Source organism: Sceloporus undulatus, chromosome 2 (genome assembly GCF_019175285.1).
Source record: "Sceloporus undulatus isolate JIND9_A2432 ecotype Alabama chromosome 2, SceUnd_v1.1, whole genome shotgun sequence".
Taxonomy (NCBI): Eukaryota; Metazoa; Chordata; class Lepidosauria; order Squamata; family Phrynosomatidae; genus Sceloporus; species Sceloporus undulatus.
In genome coordinates, this window is record NC_056523.1 from 80,695,283 (window position 1) to 80,712,660 (window position 17,378).

At 44.2% G+C, this 17,378-nt stretch overlaps 1 protein-coding gene across 2 annotated transcripts in view; it reads right to left on the minus strand.

The window, feature by feature from the left end:
- Positions 1 to 1,268: 1,268 nt before the first annotated feature.
- The window catches only part of DOK3 (docking protein 3), a 24,383-nt gene continuing 8,273 nt past the window's right edge, over positions 1,269 to 17,378 (minus strand). For both annotated transcript variants that reach the window (XM_042451828.1, XM_042451827.1), the window contains one exon: positions 1,269 to 2,557. In XM_042451828.1, the coding sequence (XP_042307762.1) occupies positions 1,727 to 2,557 (831 nt within the window). In that variant the 3' untranslated portion in view covers positions 1,269 to 1,726. The remainder of the gene's footprint in view (positions 2,558 to 17,378) is intronic.

A 17,378-nucleotide genomic window follows, 5' to 3' on the forward strand; every position in this document is an offset into this window, starting at 1 on the left:
CAGTATTTGAGGAAGTAGACTTTAGTTGACAAAAGCTCATGCTGCCAACTTTTTTCTTTCAGTTAGTCTCTAAGGTGCTACAAGATCTCTCTACAATACTGATACTTACTCCTCGTAACAGAGGTGAGTGGCTTTTGGGCTTGTGTGATGAAATCTGTTTTACTAGAACCCTGAAAGAAAACTACTAATCAGAGCCAGGAACAGAGGTGGAGGCAATTACCTACTGTATTCTAATAGCTATTCACTGTATATATGGATACAAGTATCTACCTAAGTTTATACTGTACTGCTAAGTTACTTATAGACCAAAAAGTGTAACATTAAACTCTCAGTATTAGCCCTAAAAGTATATAAGGGCATATTCAAAGCCAGCCAATAAATATTTATATTTTACAGGTGAGCAACACTGAGATCTATAAACATTTCCACCATAAGACCACCTATATAATTTGGTATTAACAAACTATTGCAAGTGATATCCCCCCCCCCCCCCGATTTTGTGCCCCCTGGCATGCACTGTGATAATTGCAGGTTAAACCTAAAACCATCCATCCCCTTGAAAGAGACTTGTTTGAATGTTTGCAGATGCTTCCCTCCTCTCTTCTATCCTGGGACATTGTGTGGATGACATGACTGCAGACTTGACTCAAGAATTCCCCATCTTCTCCCAGCCAAGCTACACACCAGCTGTTTGTAACACTCTATCTGGTGGAGAAATCTGAAGATATTCAATATGTGCAAACATTTATATACTGTCTGTGTTAGCCTAATCAAGGCATTTGGCTGAGTTTTCAGTTTTAGAAAACCTTGCTGAGGATGCAAATCTACATTCCATCAGCTCCTGTTCTATAGCATACAGTATTGGGTTAATGCCTTACTGGAATGCCAAAAAATATAAACTTATGAAGCTCACTTAGACAGGGCTACAGCACAGGTCTGCTTAGCAGTGATTCTCCCAGGTCTCAGGAAAACTTTTCTTCCCATCCATGTAACTTGAGGTCTAGAGGGAGATGGGATGGGAACCTACGTACATTGAATATGTAACACGGGCCATACTTTAGTACGGAATTATCAAGGGAAGTGGAAAAGTTATTTTTTTTTAACTTCAGCTCCTAAAGGAACTCTGCTGGCTAGTGGATTCTGAGAGTTGCAATCCAAAATGTAATTCTCTCCAGCACTGCTGGAAATATAACTGTCTGAAAAGCAAAATTAAAGAGAGAGAAAAAACTATTAATGCTAAGCAGAGCTGAGACAAACCAGGACAACAGTTGACAATGTAAGAAACTAAATTTAATGAGATAAAAAGGGAAGCAGAGACCCCTAAACATTACATATACACCTAGCTTTCCAGCTTCCTTTATATCCACTGATGTGGTTATTGAAACAATCCCTCCCAGTCACTAACTATCTAAAGCAGACTCAATGGAGTCTCTATCTAGGCCAGTTTCTCAGGTCAACAACTTCTAGCCTGGAAAGCTGGATCTTCAGGTCAGAAAGATTCTCCCATCCCTGTAGACATCAAGGATGTGAGCTCATGGAGGAGAAGCAGGAAAAATCATGGGAAGAACTGGAACTTGGGAGAATTTGGTTTTTTGCAATGCCCACAATCCCCTAGTCAGCCTTGCCACACAGATTGGGGGATTGTGGTACTCCAAAAAATAAGTTTCCCAAGCTCTGAGAAGAACTCTCAGTCCCGTGCCTAGTCTCCCACAATCGGAGGGGTCTTCTAGGACTTGTCTGTGGCACTCGTGTTCTTGCTGATTGTTTTGGGGGTTCCTGTATCTCTGCTCAGCATAGTGACCAACCGGTGCCTGAAAGCACCCGCTCCTCTTGCCTTAGGTTTGGTGTTCCCTTCACTCCCCCTGGCTGCCTCTTGGTAATCCAGCGGGTGAGGAGGGTGCTGGATCTCTGGGGAGGAGTCAGCCCCTGTAGTAGGACTGGGGCAGGGATGGCTACTAGAGCGCTTGGCAGCCACAGGGCTGTTGTCGTAGATGGGGGAGGGCTCAGTGCTGATGCTGCCACTACCTTCAAGGGAGTCCCTGTAGCTGAAGCCAAGAGACTCAGATTGGAGGGCGCGCTGCTGCTCCAAAGCACACAGGTTCTCATAAAGGTGGTCAGATAGTTGGCCCCTCTGCTCCTTGGGCTCGGCTTCCACCATGCCACAGGGCTGAAATAAGGGTGGGAAGCTCTTGCCAATGGAAGCATAGATGATGGGCAACTCAGGAGCAACCTTTTCAGGGGAAGCTGAAAAGCTATCACTTGGAGGCACTGCTGGGAGACCCACATCTACAAGTCCCACAGGGGTTCTCTCATACAGAGGTTCCTTTTCCTCCAGGCTCTCCATGTTTGTGGGCCAAGGACAGCAGCTTGATTTCTGCATAGAGTCTGGAACTGCAGAAAGCCCAGCTTTCTTGTCTCCATCCATCAGAAGAATGGCTTTCTGGCGGTCTATGGCTGCTGAGATGGTTGTGCAGATTTCTGCAGCCCGGACAGTGCTGAAAGTAAAGAGGCCTTCTCCTGAACTGCAGCGCCGCCCTGCTTCAAAAGAGAATATAGTCTGGAGGGAGAAATGCAGGAAAAACACACAGAGAAATATTTTTTAGGATTCTTATATTTTGTTGTATTTTAATGTTTTTTCAATACGAAATGCCTATCCCAGATAAACTTAATCAATTTAAACAATAGAAGTACAAAGGCCTCTGTACTGTTTATGATAATTTTTATAATAATAAACCAAAAAAACATGTCAGCCATGGGTAGTGAGAATCTTTAGGCTTTCAGCAAGAGGATTTCCCAGCCTCGTTAACCAAGATCTTCTATATGTCTATGTTCCAAAGCTAAGTGGCAGTGTAGAATGAAAGAGTAAATATTTCACCACCAAAGCCAATTCAACAAGATTTCCCACTCACAACTGGTGTTCAGTAAAGAACATTTACTTTCTAGGCTTCATCAGGGAGCTGCTGTCTATACTAACACCATCTAAGTTTATTTAAGGATGTGTAAGCAAAGGCAAAAACAATCATCACAACAAAATAGGATCTGAACAATATCTCAACAGAATTTACAGACAATTACAGAGAAGAACTATGGTCAGAAGCAATCCAGGGAGAATGCAAGAAGACATTTTCAGTGCTCAAAAAGAAAGAAAGGGACAATGGATAAAAGAGGAAATGAGTCAAACAGTAAAGGAAAGAAGAGGTGCAAAACAAAAGGGAGATAGGAACAAAATCAGAACCATGAATGCAACTGTTCAATTACTAGTGCATAAAGATAAAGAGAACTACTATAATAATCAATGCAGAGAAATAGAAGTCAACAGCAATAAAGGAAGAATGAGAGATCTGTTCCACAAGATAAAAGAACTCAAAGGGAAGTTCAAACCAAAGGCTAGGATGCTCTATGATAAGAAGAGGAACATACTACAAGACTAGTAGAAATAAAAAGATGTTAGTTACAATACACAGAGCACTATATAAAAGAAATTAAACAATGAATGATATGTGGAATAAAGAAGCATATGAATATGAATCCCAATTCTAGAAAATGAGATGGAAGCTGCAATAACAGAAACTGGGAAGAATAAATCATCATGAACAGTCTCTTCTGGAGGGAGAGAGAAGGCTGGCCCAGTACCAAAGTACCCGAAGGGCTTAATTATCAGGCCTTTAGGGGTTATCATTATTGGTGTGCATTTCGGTTAAGTTCCACACAAATTATTTTTAAAATACTTTGAGGAAGAACAAATGATGGAGCTGGCATTAACAGTATAGATTTCATGAGTAACAAGAGAAAGATGAGAAATTGAAGATTGGTTACAAAGGTAAGTGGTGTGGAGACAATGCCGAAGGAAACTTTCCAGAAAAAAAAGTGGCATATATTCTTAGTCGTGCGATGAGTAACACTGTCAACTTGGAAATCAACCCCTTTGTTCTGTTGGTAGAACACAACAAAAATGAGCTGTATTCCTAGATGAAATACGATCCCATCTGAGGAGTTTTACAAATCTGTTACCCTGCCCAGCTGTGACATAGTAGAGATGGACAAACAAAGGAAACAAGAGCCTGGGTTGAGAGTGCTGTGTGCTGTTTACGTCTTGTACTTCCATGAAATGGTGGGAAGACAACAGTCCTGTTGTCCTGGGAATTGTGAAATTCATTTGCAGAGAATGGAAACTATTGTAAGTCCTTGTATTATGGAAGAAAAACAATGGGAAATCGCTCTTGCTGTGCTACTAATGTTTCTTGTCAATCCTACAGAACAAGAGGAGAACGAACTAAGACACATGAGGCCTACGGGATGGCAAGAAGGATGTTCTTGGGCCACGGATGTTGCATCCAAAAGGCTTGGACTCCCAGCCATCCAGCAGTCATAACTAGGACATGCCGGAGAGATAGAAATGTATGGTATGGAAGAGAAGCTAGCTTTGGCTTAAAGGATTGGGCCTTCTAGTTGCATCTGCTAGGATTATGGGTATGAGGAAGAGAGTCTGCATAGAAGGAGCGCTACGTGAAGCCATATTCAGAACATTTGTTTGAATAGAGGAAGGCTTAAACCAGTGAAGTTGGCTTGCTGTTCTTCATAAACAGTTAAGACATATATGAGTCTTAGGACTGTTGCGCTTAAGACAAGAAGCAGCCACCAGGTTTTCATGAAATGAGTTCTTGAGTTTGGTGTCTGATTTTCTTTCCAGTTCAGCGAATTGGGCGTACAGGCCGTTCGAGGAATATGCGGCATTGCACCACCTGCATACAACAAGCTTGTGGTGAGGAACAAAAGGGGTGGTGGCAAGTGTGGATGATGGATGGTAGTAGAAAAAACCATGATGGCAGGATGTTTGCTTGTATCATGAGAGTTCTGGAGGAGTCAGCAGAGCATACTCCCTATGAGTCACTGCGGAAAATAGAATATGCTAGGGAGCCAGGGATATGGTTTGTGGGTGGCTTGAGACTATTAGGATTGGCCTTCATTTAGGGATGGCTGACTTACTAACATGTAGGCAATTTTATGCTGCTTCGTAATTGGGACTAGGGCAATGAGTGCTACTCGCGTCTTTAAAAGGGTGGCCTGTTCATTGTTCACAGAAGGAATCTGTGCTCAGGACTTGAAGGACTGCTGTGGAGGCAAGCAAAAGGGGCCCCTGTGCTGCAGGGCTGCATTGATGAGAAGATGAAATCCATGGGTGGACATTGGAGGTAAGGTGAGCTGGGGTCGGGGAATGGTGGTGGGGAAGGGGGGGGGGGAGGAGTTGGAGGTGATGCAGTTTTCAGGGAGGAAGAAGACGACTTAACCTCAGCAATGGAAATGGAGTGAGTAGAGCCCGCAAACACCCAGGTGTCATGTGAAGACTGGGTAGAATCTTGGCCTGTTACAGACTGCCAAACATAGCTGCTTCGGTCTCTCTTGGAGTATGCTCTTATAATGATGCATGGGTCCTAAGAGTCCGGAGGTCCAACAAGCCACACTCATTCTAAGCACTGGAGTGCAGCTTTGTGTGCAGCTTTGGATTTTCGGATGCATGCATCATTAAACAGCATACCTCCAAGAGACCTGAACAGCCGCTTTATTTGGCAGTTGCTACCGGCCCTAGAGAGTCAACGCCTAATGTGATAAATTGGAACAACTGCTGTCTTCATTGATATGTTGATTTTAAACCAAGGTAAGCTGCACATTGCCACAATCTTATGGCGCGCTGAGGACCACTAGTGTGGTAGAGAAGAGGCCAGGGCTCACTTGGGATACACCTGTACTGGTTGGGGGCAGGGATTAAGTTACACAAGTGGAGAATGAGGGAGGTTAAAGGCTCCTCACCCAGTATGTAGTGAGGTTCCTGCTTTGCCATTACACATGAGTAGAGCAGGGGACAATGCCCTTCGGTTGTTGGAAAACAGGGAGCTTAATCTTTATCTACCCCATCATGCATTGGTATCCAGCTGCTATATTCCAGGCCTTGAAGCACGATCATGGTGGCGAAGGTGTGCGGATAAGAGAGCCATGACTTGGAGATCCATATGCGCTCTACAGATTGTACATCCTATTTCGATAATATCACAAGTATTCAAAGGCTTTGTTTGTATAGTAGCCTCAAGACAGGAGCTGACCTGGAAAGGACTGATCAGACAGTACTACCAGAGGAAGGCAGAGTGTTGCGTTCTCCTTTACCAATGTAAACAATTGCACGTCATGCTCCATGGAGCCTGGCATAGACATGATGAGAATGCTTAGTGTGGATACTTATTGTGCATGGACTCGGATTTACTGTGGGCCTGAAACTCGTTGGAATTGACAAATATATTTCTTCTTCCCCTCCACCCCCTTTTTTTATCTTCCGGGAAAGAGGGGCTGTGCTTTCTGTGGAGGTCTGGGCCATCGTATCACTGAAGCCCCAAGTTAGAAGCCATGCAGACCAAGCAAGGCAGCACTATTGGACGCAAGGATTATCTCGCTCATAGCTCCATGGACTTCTAGAGACACTGCCTTTTGGCTGGTGACAGCCAAGCAAATAACACGATCTTGTGTTCCTGAGGCTGATGTTCTCAATTGCCACTTGTACCTTATTGGAGGGGTGGACATTGGCAGCTGGCATAGGAAAGAAGAGATTACCAGTGAACTCATTGCTTTATGAGCCTCTCTTGCTTTTTATTGTTGTGGTAGTTGTGATCCTTCCCTAGACAAAATGGAAGCCATGAAGGTTGTCTGTCTCAAGTCTTGTGGATTGGGAGAGTAAATAAGGGGATGCCTTGTGCGCTTTTCGGCACTTGCTTGGGCATTATATAGCCATGTATTTACTTGCAAATGGCTCTCTTCAACCTAGTTTCCTTTTAAACTGTTCAGCTTGTTTTCTTTTGATCGTGACCGTCCAGTGCTGCAACCATTAATTGCATCAGTAACTGTTGTCATGCAGGATTGAGCAAGCCCCATGCTTTCAGCAGGTGGCTTGAAGGGAAGAGGAAGGACTGAGTAGCCTATAATCACAGATAAAAAGTTACTTCTTTGGACTTCAGGTCCCAGAACTCCTCTGTCACTGCCTATGCTGACTGGGAATTTCTGGAGTAGTAGTAAAGGGAAAATTTTCCAAGCCTCCAGTAATCGGAGTTCTGGCGCATTCTTCAGCTCCCTCCGTAATAAAACTTTTGACATTTTAGATAGCGTTTTCTCCATCTGTTTATATATTGTTTTGTACCTCCAGTAGGCTCTGCTCAGATGTTCTCTCGCAGCTGTAGAAAGACAGTGGTTGGCTACCCACCAACACTTGTTGAATCAAAAGTCCCCTGGGACTGCGTGTGCTCCTGGGGCTCCCTCTGTTCGTTGTCCCAGTGCGCATGCAGACGAAAGGGGAAGTCAGTGGGTAGAGGAAGTCACTAGTGCTAACGTACATACCGACTCATTTCTGTGGCAGCAACACAGAGTCAACTCGCCTCAGACGTATTTCTCCCTTCCTTACTGGTTGTGTGTTTGGAGCTGTTCCATGGACCACTGTGAAAAGATGGGATCCTTTTATCCAGCAACCAAAAAATTTGGGAAGGTAAAAATTAGTTATCTGGAGTTGGGAGAAGGAGGACTGTCCCAGGGAGCCTTCGCTGTGTAAGTAGATGGATCTGGAGTTGTCCTATGTCCCCACTGATCAGGGTAGCACGTTGGACCTAGCACTTTCCCAGTTCTCTCTCTAGGCCTCAGGTTGGCTTCTGTAATGCAAGATGGAGAGTGGCTGTTTCTACTTGGTATCTGTTTCTCATCTTGTTTATCATATATAAAATCGTGATTTTAAACCAAGTGCTGCATTGCTCTTTCACTGTAAACATTTCCAGTTACAAAATTAAAGTACACATGTGTGATTTAATGGTGTTTCTGAAGAATGTTTATGTGTAAGGCAGATATGCAGTATGGGCTAGACACACATTTGACTAATGTTCAGGGTCTGGCTCTCGATAGCTTTGCCTTTTCAATCTGGTCTCTGTCCTGCTGTAGGAGAAACTATGGAGAACTGAAGCCCTTGTAGTTTGGTGTGGCAGCCATGTTTTTATGGCGATTAGCTTGCCTCTATACTGTGTCTAACCCTTGGGCCAGAGGCATTTGGCTCCCCCCCTCCCTTGCTCTGATCAACTGCAGTTGTGTACGTTGCCAGCTAATGGAAGCCAAGCCTCAGCCTTTAAAGAGTGCCATTGGTGTGAACCAGAGGTCAGATAGCATGTGAAGAAGAGGTGGTGTTAGTTCCTCAGACAAATGGTTCCACTGGTTCTTCAATTTTCAGTCACTTGCTTAAAAACCCACTTGCAAAGTCATCAATGACACCAGAACCTCAACAGGGCAATCATATTTTAAGATTTGGAGGAGAAGTGTTCAAAAGTTCCACTTAGATTCAGCCTAGCAGCGACTCCTAAATAGGAGTTCCTGCCTCCATAATTCCCTAGGAACTTTGTCAGAAGAGACAAACCTGGAGACTTTCTGACTCTCAGCCTCACTCTTGGGCACTAGTCCAAAATACCTTACTTTGATAAAGAAATTTAATTACAAAATTCCTGTCCATATCTTGGCAGTTTGGTGATAGGCAGATGGCTACTGCTGAGTGAGACTAAAATAGTAATCTCGTTAACTTGGAAGAGTTAGGCTCGGTTGTTGACCTTGTTTGTTTTTTGTTTTTGTTTTTGTTTTTGTTATGGATTACTCAGCCAAACCTGAGTTCATGGAAAGTATCTGTAGCTCTCAGTTAACTCATGAATACAAAAGGATATCCCGTTTGCTCTGTATGAAAGAAATGCTGCAGAGGAAGATGCAGCCAGACTAGCAACCAAAGCGGGTTTATTCGGATTTGCAGAGTTAGTTATATAGTTTCCTCAAACCCCCACCCCTACCTAGAATAGATTGGGGGAGAAAGAGCTTGTCCTTACTATCTCTGGGTCTGTTCTTGTATTTCTGAGTACTAGTGGGAAACCTCCATTGATACACACCTCTCGCTACAGATAGATTGGATGGATGGATATAAAATATATATATGTATCTAAATTCTGCATTGTGGAATCAGTGTCCCTGAATGTTTGCTGGGCCTTAGTATACACCCTGACCACTATTTTCTAATAGCCAGCAAAATGTTCTCTCTTCATTTCACAGAACGTTAGTGGGTGTTGTGCACTGATGCCACGTGTGGGGTGCAACAGTGGAGGAGTGGTCATGTTTATCTGTGTCTCCTATGTTCAACCAACCTTTGTCTGGCCATCCATCCTGACTATGGGCTTTTAGCTCAGAAATAAAATTCTCCAGAAGGAGGTGTACCCTTGAATTGCCGCCTGAAAGCTGAGAGGGACTCTTGTACCTTTTACTGGTTGGTAGAAAAAGGGGATTTCAGCAGATGTTTTTTGTTACCTGGTTGTGTGACAAGCAGTACCAGCTGAAATGTGCTCTTCTTCAGAACTAATAAAAGAAGAGTTATCTCCCGTTTTCACTACTACCCTCTGTACGGATGGAGATTAGACCTTTAAGTGTTGGTAGCTTCTGTGAGCATTCTACAGGTTTTTCTCACTGCTGGTCACCAGAAAACTAAGCAAACCTAGTGGTTATTATATCTGGATGGACTCCTCATGCAGTTGCGTTTAATTTGTTTACACAGACATTAGTCTGCTGCTATATTCCAGTTGTATAAAGACGGAGGGGAACTAAGATAAGGTTGGCGGGAGTGGAAGAAATCAAGCCAGTAAATCATAGCTGAGCGCTCAGAAGAACATACATCTGTCAAATTAACATTCACCAGACACTTTATACACCTTCAGGCTTCCTTTTTGTGTGTGTGTGTGTGTGTTGCAGGGGGCCGGGGAGTACTAATTCTGCATCAGACATTCTTGTACTTCTCTGAATCTTTGACTATGTCTTACTTTTAGTAAACAGCCTGATGACTATATATTTCTTGTCTGGGTATGGCTATTTCTGCCAGATAGCTTCCTCTTTTCCTATTGCTACTTGCCTCTGGGCAAAATTTTCCAGCATGGAGTTTGCTACCAGAGTCAACATATCCTGATTGTAAGCTGCCACACTTTGCTTCTATCACTAGAAGACCTGGAGGAAAGGTGGGCCCAGCTCTCGCTGACAGCCCTCCGGTGTTGCACGACTAGAGATTTTGAAACTCGTGAAGGGGTCAAAGCGGAGAAGGCAACGCTACGCAAGGGGGAGCGCAAAGTGATCCGCCTCTCAGATTGTGTATCTTGTGGAAACGCACTGGGGAACAAGCCTACCCAAGGACAAGCACCAATATGCTTGTGCATGATGGAGCGCCAGCTACTTCTGGCAGACAGATCAACCAGATGAGTGGATAGAGTGTATCTGCAAAGTGGTTTCAGGTAGGGATTTCCCAGCATCTTCATTTCCATCAGAATGCCTTACCTCACACGGACCACACAGGAGGGATTCCTAGTGCTCATCCCTCATTGTACAACACTGATGGGAGAAAAAGTATAAACTGCAACTCACTGCTTAACCCTAGTGTGTTTGGTTTGCAGGTCTGCTGCACTGAGTAGGAGGTTGAAGTAGACGACCTCTGAGATATTTTCCAACTTCAACACTCTATTAGTATTGGCTTTCTTCCATACTATAAGCCTTCTTGTGGGGTTGTATGCAGATGTTCTCGATTACATTGCTACAGTGGGTTATGCTCTCTGACCACTCAATAGGTATCTAGGTGGTGTCTAAAGCAAACTGCATTTTAAAAATTTGCCATGAAAAAAGATGGAAAAAATAATAATGGTTGGACCACAGTTCCCAGAATCCTCGTTTTTTAGAAGGCCATGTTGAGGGATTGAGGAGTTGTAATCCAGAAAGTAACTGTTCCAAGCTTTGGTCTTAAAAGTAGTGTTTAGGCTGTCGTTAAAGAACATTTTTCATGTTCTCTAGGAAGACAGATCATGATGAAGCATGGAAATTTAAACATGATACCATTTGCTGCCAGTTCTAAAACCCGTGTTTTTCAAATACTTCAATGATTTCATGCGATTTCTTCTAAGTAAGAAATGTATAGGAATTTCAACTTATGTGCAAGAGATTACAGTTCATTTCACTCTAATTAACTCTCCTCTTGGTAATGTCTTCTTTATTCCCATGTACAATGAATATAATGGGCTTAGTTCTCAAGGCGTGTACATGGCAAACAAGATAATAAAAATGGGGACGTTTGTGCAGTAAGGAGCACTTTGTGATGACAATAGAAGAACTGACAGAAACTGAGCTAGAGAAGAAAGTGACTAAGGGAAGGATTCTCCTAGAGATAACAGCACCTGTAACTGATCTCTTGAGAAAATACATAGATCCCGTTCCTGCCGGTTTGTTGTCTAATATCCCAAAGGCACACCAAAATAAAGGAAAAATGTGTGTTGTTGTTAGAGTTACATGGCTCTAGTGGCTTATAAGAATAATAAAAGTTAGGAATAAATAAATGTACAATACACAAGAGAGTTATTGGACAGTGCTGAATTTGCCAGTGTTTGTTTTGTGTTAACTGCTGTTGAGTTGACTTCAACCTATGGCAACCCTGAATGAGAGACTTCCAAGTTCTCTCTATCACCAACAGCCCTGCTCAGGTCTTCCCGACTCAGGCTATGGTTTGTGAGTCTATCCATCTTAGAAAAGCAGCTTCTCTGTTTCCGTGCTGCCCCTCCATTATTCCCACGCATTATTATCTTTTCTAGTCAGTCTGCCTTCTCAAGATATGACCAAAACAGGACAATCACCGTTGAATCATTTTGGCTTCTAGGGATGTTCAAGTTTTATTTGCTCCAGAACTCATTTGTTCATCTTTTTAGCAGCTCACAGTATCCATAGAGCTCTTCTCCTGCACACATTTCAAATGAGTTGATTTTCTTGCTTTTTTCTTCTCTGCCCATAGTCAAGGCCAGAACAATGAAGCAGTGTTTGAGCCAAGGTTTTTGTTCCTGAGATCATATTAATATGAGGACTGTCCAGTATTTTGAAAACAAGTATTTTTAATGTTAGGTATTTTTGTATCGCCTCCCAGCCCACAAGTGCTCCCAAGGTGTAAGTAAAAAAACCAATTAAAACAGTACAATCATAAAAAATTTTTTAAAACACCTCAAAATACTTTTTAAAAACTCCTGCAAGCAGTCTAAAATAATCTTAGAATCAAACTTTGAAATACTGAATGCCATCAGAGTAGCACTGTCTGGCTGCCCGCCGGAGCTTAAAAGAGATAGGGCCTTAGTTTAACTTCCTCTACTTTCACACAAACATTGTCGGGTGGGGGCTACCTTTATTTAAAAAGCTAATTGGAAAGAGGGCAATCCACCTTTTGTTGGGCAAGAAAAGGATAATCTAGGGTATCTGGAGGAAATGAGGTGGCAGTCTCAGGGCCACACTTGCCAACCTGATTAAGTGTGAGCCCAGAGTTGCATTCTGATTTTGGAACCTTGCGATGGCTTTCATCTGAAGGAATGCTCTCTTTTAATTCATTTCTCTTTTTTGTTAACTGCAGAGAACACCTGCCCCATGCCGCACAATGGTGAACACTCCCAGCCCACAGCCCCTAATGGAAGAGAACACTATCTACTCCTCCTGGCAGGAGAAGTAAGTTGTGCCCAAGTTTTGGAGTGAGGTCTTGGAAACCAGCCACAGTGATCTAGGTACACTCAATATTTTTCTCGCGGTTCCTTTAAAATGTGATTGGCCCCATTTGAAGAGTCTCTCTGGGAAATCCAGGCTCAGGATCATCTTTGCTGTAGCTGGGAATGCTTCAAAACAAAGTGGGGACCTCTTTCCTTCTGAAGCCAAAACTTAATTCAAAAGTTTTTCATGGAAGAGTGAAATCTAGTAATAGTAAAAGTGGGGACTGGAAAACTCCATCTTATTTTAACTTAAAGTGCCAACTGTCAGAACCAACTTAGGAAAGAACCTTTTATAATGAGGGAGAAAAAACAGACACTGGAGCTGGAAACCATGAAACCATGATATGTCATGGGGAAGGGGCATGGTCATTCAGGAAGCCCAGAGAGCTGGATTCATGACCCAAGAGAGAGAGCCAGATTTTGCCCCAGGGCCAAAGTTCCTTGCTCTGTGGACAAACTACCTTTTGCCTGGATCTAAATCCATTGCTAGTCCAACCACAGTAAACCCCAATTGCTGCATGGTAAGCATAGTAAGTAGTACCCTTGGTTTCTGCAACCTTAGTTGTGTAGTTTTTTGTTGAATTTTCTTGGTGCAGACTTTACAAAGAATTTCTTTTATTTGTAACTGAGGACCTTCACAACAGAGAGTAACTTCTTGCAATCTCTTCTCAGCAGCATGGGAATACCCTGTGGCAGTATTCCCAACGAGGCTTCTGCTCGATGTCATTGAAGGGAAACTACTTGATAGTACCTTTACGTGACGCAGCTCTGGTGCTGAAGGATTGTGCAGTCTGGGAAAGCAATCTATACCTGGCCTTATGCCTTCCTTTCGACGATTGGGCAGGAAAGGTAGCATCTGTTCCAGCGGCTACTGGGCAGTCTGCTGTACTGTACCTGGGTTTGATTAGGAAGCTCCCATCATGACTAGTGGAATTTGGATCAGTGGGGATGAAAACTCTAGGTTTTATCTGAAAATTAAAGGAGACTCCAAGGTGCCTGAACTCTCCACAAACAGCTGTGTCACCATTTGGAGTACTACTGTATCTAAAATCTGGACTGGCAACCGGAGCAGATTCACTTCCCCAATGACATGGAAGCCCCAGCCTTAATGGTTTATTGGACCTCTACTGAAAATCCTCAAGGGTGACTCAAAGATGGAGGGCAGGCCTTATCTCTTCGCAGCCTGAGTGCAGAGTGCCACTGTCTGCCCACACTCCCCCAAAAGTGGTACTGACATATAGTGCTTGAGCTCACAATAATCAGAAATGCAGAGCAGCAGCTGGTATGCCTTTGCTTGTTGTTAGATCCTTGAGTCACCTTGATTCATGCCAAAACCTGTGTATATAACACCCCCATCCTCCACTGCTCTGCTTAGGTCCACAGATTTAGGCCAGTTGACCTCACTGATTGAGTTATCATATGGCACGTGGTTTTCCCTTTCTCTGCCCTCTACCTTTCCTAACATTCATGTCTTTTCTAATAATTATTTTTCTCATTAGGTGGCAAAGTATGTCAGCCTCACGTTTAATCATCTTGGCTTCCATGGAGAGTTCAGTCTTGATTTGTTCTAGGACACATTTGTTTTGTCTTTTTGGATGTCCATGGTATTTTCAGCACTCTTCTCCAGAACCACATTCACAATGTAGTGATTTTCTTTTCTCTACTTTCTTCACTGTCCAGATGTCACATCTATACATGGTGATGGAGAATACACAATGGACGAATGGACAATTCTAACTTGTGATTTGTTGTATATCTTTACTCTTAGAATATTGTCCATTTCTTTTGTGGTTCCCCTTTCCATTCCTAGTTGTCTTCTATTCTTGACTGTCAGTCTTCTTTCTGATCAATGTTTGATCAAAGGTATGGAACCTTTAACTATTTGGATTTTCCCATTGTCCAGGTTGAATTTATTGTAGATCCTCCATGGAATATTTTTGTTTTTTTTTGTTCAGCTAACAAGCGTTGCATTGGTACTTTTTTCCTTGACCTTCTTAGTTACGTAATTATTCCAAGTCCATGATACATGTACTTTCCAGTAGTTGTATTGGTGCCATGTGCATATCTATTGTTGTGTTCCTTCATCTTATCTTTACTCCACTGGTCTTCTGCGTCTAAACCTGCTCTTCGTTGATATTTTCTGCATACTGTTGTACCAGTAGGGTGATAATATGCAGCCTTGCTGACCTCCTTGCAATTGGGAACCATTCTATTTCTCCCTATCTATTCTAACAGTTCTCTCTGTCATAAGTACAAGATTTCTCCATAGGACTATCAAATATCACAATGTGGTCAAGATGTAGTGGCAGCACAAGTGATTTTCTTTTGGATTCCTTGTTGCAACTACTGTCAGGAAAAAGCCACATGGGATATATAGTCACAGACATATAATATGATACGAATGTATTTGAAGTAACATGACACAGCAAGTTATTGAATTGTCACAAGGTGTGTTAAGAATGATAGAGAGTCCTGAAAGCCAAGGACATATGAGGCATGACAAAGTGAAAAGATGCAAATTGATCACTGAGAGTCATGAGTGGAAGTGAATGTATGATGCAAATGGAGGGTAGATTGAGCCAAGTATAGTTGTCAATCATATGTTGTAAACGCCAGGAGGTGGCAACTGCTATAATGAATAGAAAGACAAATGTCATATAAGCAATAATGTTGACAAATTTTTTGTGGGTATTGAGGAGTATAGTAGTGTGGATTTTGTGAGTAGTGAAGTTTTGTGCATAAGTGTATATTAGATAAAAGTCGTTTATATAAGAAGACTACTGTGTTGACTGTGTCTTGAAGAGCTGAACAAGAAACCAGCAAGACTGCGAGAAGATAGAGAAATCTTCAGCCAATCTCAGGAGCTACTGGTCAAACTGGTTGTTCTTCCGCTGACCAGGGTGTTGAGAGTGGAAAGCCACAAGAAGAGCTGCAACTCCCATAGCCGAACACATACACCTTGGTGGATGTTGCTATATGGTCCCTAGTGCATCTGCCTCGTGCAACCCCTGATCTCGGAGATTTCTGTTCTCTGTAATAGTATGGTCTATGGTTGCTGCAGTCTTTTGTCTCCCCTTTTGTGGTTGGGGATGAATAGTGAAGTTCCCAGTGGTGGGCATGTTTTGTTTTCCATATTTGTGGCATAGTTTGGTTAATACGGGAGTGATACTGTCTATGTGGATTTTATCAAGTTCAAGTATATCATCTTAGGAATCAGAATATAGAGTTAGAAGATTGATTGATTGAAATTTTTTATATACGCCGTTCCTATGATACCGACGGTTTACAAAACGAAATGAAAATACAATACAGTAACAGATGTACGAGCTCCCCCTGAGAGAAAGCGCTCCGACGGCAAGGAGAGTCTCTCTGGGCCGCTCCTGCCCAGGTGGAAAGGGCGAGAGGGCGGGCGGGGGCAGTTAAGGGAAGGAGGAGAGAGCATCTTTCTTCAGGCTAGCCCCTGATGGTACTGGTCCAGCCTTCTTCTCTCCTCAGAGGCCGAACGATGTCCAGAGTTCGGGAGGTGGAGCCTCTGTCTAGGCACAGCCCCTGATGGTACTGGGCAGCCTTCTCTCTCCCTCAGAGGCCGAAAGATGACAGTTAGGAGGGAGGAGCCCCTTCTTCCGGCTACCCTGATGGTACGGGCCGCCTTCTCTCTCACCCTAGTGGTCCGAAATGATGACAGTTAGGGTGGGGGAGCCTCCGTCTTCAGGTCGGCCCCTGATGGTACTGGGTCAGCCTTCTCTCTCCCTCAGAGGCCGAACGATGACAGTTAGGGAGGGAGGAGCCTCTGTCTTCAGGCCGTGCCCCTGATGGTATGTGCCAGCCCTTCTCTCACTGCCCTCAGAGGCCGAACGCTGGACAGTTAGGGATGGGGGAAGCCTCTTTCTTCAGGCAGCCCTGATGGTACAGACTGGGCCAGCCTTCCTTCCCTCAGAGGCCAAACGATGACAGTTAGGGAGGGAGGAGATCCTTCTCAGGCTTAGCCCCTATGGTACTGGGCAGCCTTCTCTCTCCCTCAGAGGCCAACGATGACAGTTAGGGAGGGAGTGAGCCTCTTTCTTCAGGCTAGCCCTGGATGGTACTGGGCAGCCTTCTCTTCCTCAGAGGCCAAAAGATGACAGTTAGGAGGAGGAGGAGCCTCCTTCTTCAGGCTAGCCCCTGATGGTACTGGGCAGCCTTCTCTCTCCCTCAGAGGAGCCGAACGATGACGTTAGGGAGGGAGGAGCCTCTGTTCTCAGGCCAGCCCCTGATGGTACTGGGCACGCTTCTCTCTCCCTCAGAAGGCCAAACGATGACGTTAGGGGGGGAGGAGCCTTTTCTTCAGGCCAGCCCCTGATGTACTGGGCAGATTCTTTCTCCCTCAAGAGGCGAACGAATGCAGTTAGGGGAGGGAGGGGAGCCTCTGTCTACAGGCCGGCCCTGATGGCAACTGGGCCAGCCTTCTCTTCCCTCAGAGGCCGAAACGATGACAGTTAGGGAGGAGGAGCCTCTTTTTCAGGCTAGCCCCTGATGGTATGGGCCAGCCTTCTCTCTCCCTCAGAAGGCCGAACGAGACAGTTAGGGAGGGAGGAGCCTCCGTCTTCAGGCGGCCCCTGATGGTACTGGGCCAGCCTTCTCTCTCCTCCAGGGCTGAACGATGACACAGTTAGGGAGGGAGGGACCTTCTTACAGGCGGAGGCCCTGATGGTAACTGGGGCCAGACCTCGCTCTCCCATCAGAGGACGAAAGATACAGTTAGGGGAGGGAGGGAGCCTCTTTCTCAGATGGGCCCCTGATGGT